Here is a 7,071-nt window from a genome sequence, read left to right as displayed (position 1 = left end):
GTCATACAGAGTGAAATAAGTCAGAAAGAGAAAAACAAATACCATATGCTAACACATATATATGGAATCTAAAAAAAAGGTTCTGAAGAACCTAGGGGCAGGACAGGAATAAAGATGCAGACCTACAAGAGAATGGACTTGAGGATACGGGGAGGGGGAAGTGTAAGCTGGGACAAAGTGAGAGAGTGGCATGGACATATATACACTACCAAATGTGAAACAGATAGCTAATGGGAAGCAGTCACATAGCACAGGGAGATCAGCTAGTTGCTTTGTGACCACCTAAATGGGTGGGATAGGGAGGGTGGGAGGGAGATGCAAGAGGGAGGAGATATGGGGATACATATATATGTATAGCTGATTCCCTTTGTTATAAAGCAGAAACTAACACACCACTGTAAACCAATTATACTCTAATAAAGATGTTAAAAAAAAGATAGCAAAATATAACCCACTGCATTAAACAGAAATCATGAGTCCATACTGATAAATGTATCAATGAAAAAATTGGAAGTCTGATGAGTAACAGGATATTTACATAAACTACCTCCCCCACAAAATATTTATTAATTACAAGGGAACAAAAAGTACAGTAGAGAAGCCTGGCAGTCACCACCTAAACTGTGGTCAAAGTAAACATGGCAGTAAAGGGACAAAACAAAATCATGTGCCAACAGAAGGGATATAATGGGAACACAGAATTGCATCTATGAAATTCCTGCCAAGGATGCAAAGCCTGAATCTAATAATGAGGAACATCAAACAAACCAAAATGAAGGACATTCAACAAAATAACTGCCCTGTAATTTTCTATATTATAAAGGCCATGCAAGTCAAGGAAAGACTCTATTCCAGACTGAAGAGATTAAGAGACACAGCAATTAAATGCAATGCATGATTTAGGAAAGGATCATTTTTGCTAGAAAGGACATTGTTGGGAAAACTGGAGAAATCTGAATGGGGTCTGAGGCAATAATGGTATTAATGTTAACCTGATTTCACGGTTATATTGTGGTTATGTAGGAAAATGTCCTAGCATATAGGAAAAAACACACTCGCGTATTCAGGGGTGATGGAGTATCATGTCTTCTTAATCTAAAAGATTAAGGAAAAAAATAACTCTATGTACTCTTAAAAGAATAAAATAAATACCAAAAGAAGCTATAATCCCTCTAATTTACTAAAGATGGGGTCAAAACTTTCTCAGGACCCATATAGTGGGGACAAAACATCCTGCTTCATTTATAGCATGGAGAAGAAGGAATTTCCCCTCCTGCAAATTGTCAGGCATTGTGGCTGTAGAGCCAACTGGGCTCAAGTCACCCACAGAATGCAGCTTCCCAACCACTATGCCCAGCACCCTGCTAGGAGGGAAGAGACTACAGATGCCCTAAGCCCTTGGATGACTAGAAAAGACTTAGCATAGCTTTAGCTAAAAGATTTTTATTCCTCATATAATAATAACGTAATTTTCTATGTGTGCTGTACTGTGAAAAAAGATTAAGAATAATGACGTGGAGTATATCAGGTACACGAAGTCTCAACACATATATTCCTCAGCCCTTCCCTCAAGAAAGCAATGAAATAAACAATTTTGCTCTTGAACAATCCCAAGTGACAGTTAAATACTTAATGTCATCTCTTAAAAGCACTGAAACAACAGATATGCCATAAATGTAATTTATTTACCTGTTGAATTAAAGAGGATTATATAAAAGGACTCATCTGTTTCTGGGATATCATCTTCATTAACGAATACAGATATGTTCTGCTCTCTACTTCCAACCGCAAAAACAAGCATTTCTCCTTTTTCAATGGGAACAAAGTCCCCCTCTCTGGCAGTAGCCTTCCCATCCATGGTAGCATATTGGACGGTGCAGGCAACATCAACAGATCCATTTCTGACAACTATAAAGTCAGCAGTCTCACCTTCCCGAACCCTCACCACACGAGGTTCTGAAATATTCATAAAGAAAAGAAGAAACGTGTGAGCTTTTCTGATTCCATCTACATATTTTCAGATCACATATGTTTCTCCCTACCCCCCACAAGAAATGACCTCCACTGTGTATTTACTTAAAGACTCAGCTCTGATCCCAACGCCTACATGAGGTCTCCTCTGATTACTTCTAGTCAATGGCCTTCCTCTTGCCTTGACTCCTATGGAATCCATTGTCTTCAACACCCAATTTGTCAGTAAATTACATACTATCTGGAATCCTCTGCCTACTGTTTCATACACTTTATTTTCAAATTTAGACCATAAGTTCCTTGAGAATAGGCCCGGATATCTTAGGTTTTATTTTTGCCACTTCTTCTACAGGGTTAGTAGAAGACTGAACACAGGACTAACTCATTAAGTACATGTTAAATGAAGGTTAAAATATAAATCAATAATACTCAAGAGGTTTAAGAGTCCTACAGTTGTAAATTGAACATCTTGCAAAAATGATTTAAGAAAGAATTAGATACCAATAGATTAGATACCAAATAAAACTAAAAGATGTCTCAGGTGGAAAAGACAGTTCTAAAGAAAGCATTAAAGTGGCAAAAATGGGGAAACCTTAATTTATACGTTAACTTATATGTCCATTAAATAATAGTAATTATAGTAAGTAACCATTCATTAAGTACAATACGCAGACGCTGAAATGGCTACACTGTGTACTGGAAGAGGTTATGTGGAAGAGTATTCATTTTTGCACAATGGAAAGAAAATACCTTGGAATTTAAAAGTGGGAGGAGAACAGAGCTAATAAAATAGTAGTTATTTTATTTTATTTTTCCTTCAGAAGATCCTTAAAAGTATTTGTTAAAATGTCAAAGAGATTGAATAATGATCATCCAAACAAATTACGAAATCCTATTTAAACAAGCAACAATTGTGCTTTATTGAAAATGTTCACTTAAAACAATTATTGAAAAAAAGTATTTTTATACTGTTCAAGAAAGATGTGAACTCACTCAAATAAGAAAGCAATACCACCTGCAAAATAAATGGGGTCATCATTTCTTCTAATCCTCAGTGTTGCAGTAGTTTTATTTCCTATTTTAGCTCCTCCAGTGGCATTAAGTAGGATAATGGTAAATTCCTCCATTTCCTCTGGAATCTTTTGGAAAATGTTACACATGCTTTTAGTCAGGTGATTTGTATAAATAATTCCACTACATATTCCTAAATTATTTTTATCTTTTTAAAAAAAGAGCTTTATTAATAACAGTACTAATGTTCGTTTCTACTTCTGAGGCAGAACCACTCTAAATTATTCAAGTAGGCCTCAGAACCCCTCAAAATTTTAATGTACATTCATCCAGTCACTTTATTTTGACTCACTATAAAATTTAATGGAAATAGAGATATTTTGCCTTACATAAGTTAAAAACAGAAATACTACATAGCTTAAGTTATTTCTATAAGAAAATAGGATATATATTGTTTTTAAGGAAAAACAATGGAACAGAAAAATAACTTTTTGACTTACTTAGAACAGAATTCATAATAGTAACAAAAGCTCAGCTAGCTCTCAAAGGCCCCTTACAAACCTTACTTAAGTTTCACCGAAGTACATCACAAAGACCTCACTCCCCTGTCCTAACAAGATGAGACTCCCCACATCTCTGAGCCTATATGGCTCCCCAGGTGGACACTGTTTCTCCTTCTCATCCATGTAAGCCGGTCTTCTCCAGATCCTAAAATGGAACAGTGTTGGAACTTTGTCTCTCGAGGCACAAGTGTGAAGGAAAGGAGACAGGTTTCCATACCTATTCGAAGCACAGTGTCCCTCAGAAAGGTCCACCCCATTGTTACTAACTTCTTTCTCTGCATTACCCTGAATCCACCATCCATCTGGTCCAATGTCCTTACTCTGAGAGTGCACCACAGGATACTTGGTAGATGGTGCCCTCATCCTCAAAGGGCCTAAGTACAAACCAAGTGCTTAACCTCTCTCACAAGTATGAATCCCTAATATTTGACACCTACGCAGTGTCACCAGTGACTATCAGTTCTAAGAGTTAAATGCCTTCAGGGAAACCAAAAATAATATTCCTATTTTGGCTTATAGTCAGACATTACCACACATGAGTTCTTTACAGGGGTCCCCAACCCCCGGGCCGCGGCAGTCTGTTAGGAACTGGGCCACACAGCAGGAGGTGAGCGGCAGGTGAGCAAGTGAAGCTTCATCGGCCGCTCCCCATCGCTCACATTACCGTCTGAACCATCCCCCGCCCCCTGCCGACCCCCACCCCCACCCCCATCAGTGGAAAAATTGTCTTCCAGAAAACCGGTCCTTGGTGCCAAAAAGGTTGGGGACTGCTGCTTTATCACATACTCTCATGACAAAGTAAATTACCAGATGTTTAATTATTTTAAAAAATAATTATTAAACAAAAAAAGAGAGAGTTTTATGTGTAACATTTACCTCATCTGGAAGGGAGTAGATGGTGATATTTTTTGAAAATTCCTGATCTCCAAAGAAAATAGTCCCTTGGACAGGAAATACGTCTTGCGTAAAGTCTGGACTAACCACCCATGATACATTAACATCACCAAAGTTGCCTCGATTTCTTATTACACCATAAACAGCTGTGAAATACAAATGGGTATAACATATATGAGCATATATTAAACAATTTTAAAACGATGAGTGAAGAAATTGTTCAAATAAAAGTAAAAATAAGCCCTCTTTTTAATAAAAACCAATTATTTCCTTAGCCCAGCCTCAAGGTATATATATAAATAAATCTAGTCTTCCCTCTGTAGGTATACAATTGATAAAATAAATGGACTTGATCTTTTCTATCAAAGTTTGCAATTTTAAAAGTCATTCAGCAAAAGGAGCAGAATGGTGACTAATTAGGTACACCTATCACAAAGTCCTATAAGGATATTTGTTAAGGGCAGCTAGAGGAAGCTGCATACTCAAAAGTGATTTTCTTACCCAGACAGACACAGCTCTAAAAATAACCTATCAATACATCTCATTTCGTGCCACTGCAATAGTTCCCTAGCAGTAACTCTTAAAGTTCTTCCTATTTGACTCCACTCATTCTTTTGACTGTCTGAGTTCTACCACATATGGTTAATTGAAATCAAAATATAACTGAAGTGATCATCACAATACTATGTAAGAAATAAAAATAGCAATCTTAAATATGATTTTTTAAAACACCAATTTCTGTACTACATGTAATTTCTCAGCAGTTGGACAACTAAAAATAACTATTTACTAAAGAAATAAACAAAAAATATGACTAATTTCTTCTTCAGTAAACAGTAATAGAATTTAAAAAGTAGAATAAATTACCACTATAGGTATCGTCTCCTTTACTTTCATTTATCGTAACAATTAGGTCATCAGAAACAAATTCTATAATCCCATGAGGATCATCATTTTTTAGAATCGTTATGTTGACAACTGTAGCACTTCCCAACTTGCTTTTCCGTTCACCATGGCTGCTGAGGACCACCCAGTAATGTTCATCCAACTAAAATGAACATGTCAAATTAGGAAAAATATAAAGTTGAAATTTTCAGAGGAAATAGAAATATATATATTCAAGAATCAGCTTTTCACAAACATGCCACTCACTGAAAAAACAAAGCTGATTTTTTTTTAAATTTTTAACATCCTTCCATCAATTAAGAGAGACATCATATGTAAGTATACATTATTCAAAAAGAGAAAAGATAAACCATGATACTATATTAAAATTATAAGAAGACGTAACCTTATCACTGATGATCTAGTCATTTAAACTAATGAGTAAATAAAATAAAATTAATGTAAAAGCTACATATGCAATGGTGTGCAAACATAATGGAACAATATCTGATTCCCTTAATATACAACTAAAATTTATTTCCTTTAAAAGAGTAATTTTACAGAAAAATTTCTTCAGTTCAAAACTGTGTCACTGAAAGTTCAGTCAATACAGACTATATAAAATAAGGTTTAACATATATAAACCTAAAAGGAGATGAAAACTGATTACACACTGAACGTTTCAGATTGTTTGGTATTGCTTTACATAGGACAAACATGGACAATTCAAACTGGAATAAGTCTTACTTTGTTTTTTAAGCTTGTTTTTTTTAATTTTCCAAACATAAGCATTTCTCAATCCTTTCTTGCCCGCTTCCTTTCCTGTATCTCCTTGCCAATGTTCAAAATATTTATATTCATAATATACAAGATACTATCAACTTTCCACAAAAGCACATGGAAAAAATAAAATCCCATACCTCTGGTATCCCATCCAATCTTGTTAGCAAGGTGATTACGATCTCCCTTTCCCCAGGTTTAAATTCCAGTACCCCTGTGTTCCCATAGAATTCATTGCTATCTCTTGGCTCTATTCGGTAGTGTAGAAACTGCTTAACAAGAGCTCCCCTGGAACGGATGATGTGGAGCTCTACAGATTCTCCTTCCTTAAAAAAAATCCACAAAATTCAAAAAGATACATGCACCCCAATGTTCATAGCATTATTTATAATTGCCAAGATATGAAAGCAACCTAAGTGTTCATCACAGGTGAATGGATAAAGATGTGGTATATATATATATATATACACACACACACACACAATGGAATACTACTCAGCCATTAAAAAGAACGAAATTTGCCATTTGAAGCAACATGGGTGACTTGGAGGGCATTATGCTGAATGAAGTAAGTCAAACAGAGAAAGACAAACACTGTATGTTATCACTTATACGTGGGATCTAAAAAGTACAACAAACTAGTGAATATAACAAAAAAAAAGCAGATTCAGATACAGGAACAAACTAATGGTTACCAGTGGGTGGGGGGGCAATAGAGAGGTGGGGGAGAGGAGGTACAAACTATTGGGTGTAAGACAGGCTCAAGGATATATAGTGCAGTATGGGGAATACAGCCAATATTTCATACTAACTGTAAATGGAAAGTAACCTTTCAAAACTGTATTGAAGGGCTTCCCTGGTGGCGCAGTGGTTGCGCGTCCGCCTGCCGATGCAGGGGAACAGGGTTCGCGCCCCGGTCTGGGAGGATCCCACATGCCGCGGAGCGGCTGGGCCCGTGAGCCATGGC

General features: G+C 36.4%; 1 protein-coding gene across 1 annotated transcript in view; it reads right to left on the bottom strand.

Moving 5' to 3' along the window:
• ADGRV1 (adhesion G protein-coupled receptor V1) overlaps positions 1 to 7,071 on the bottom strand; it is a 552,025-nt gene that overhangs the window by 518,457 nt on the left and 26,497 nt on the right. Inside the window, exons 13-17 of the mRNA XM_024125341.3 lie at positions 6,245 to 6,430; positions 5,307 to 5,487; positions 4,422 to 4,585; positions 2,987 to 3,110; positions 1,690 to 1,956 (exon numbers count right to left, since the gene is read on the bottom strand). Coding sequence (XP_023981109.1) covers positions 1,690 to 1,956; positions 2,987 to 3,110; positions 4,422 to 4,585; positions 5,307 to 5,487; positions 6,245 to 6,430 — 922 coding nt within the window. The remainder of the gene's footprint in view (positions 1 to 1,689; positions 1,957 to 2,986; positions 3,111 to 4,421; positions 4,586 to 5,306; positions 5,488 to 6,244; positions 6,431 to 7,071) is intronic.

This window comes from Physeter macrocephalus, chromosome 8 (genome assembly GCF_002837175.3).
Source record: "Physeter macrocephalus isolate SW-GA chromosome 8, ASM283717v5, whole genome shotgun sequence".
Taxonomy (NCBI): Eukaryota; Metazoa; Chordata; class Mammalia; order Artiodactyla; family Physeteridae; genus Physeter; species Physeter macrocephalus.
This window is presented reverse-complemented; position numbering and strand designations above follow the sequence as displayed.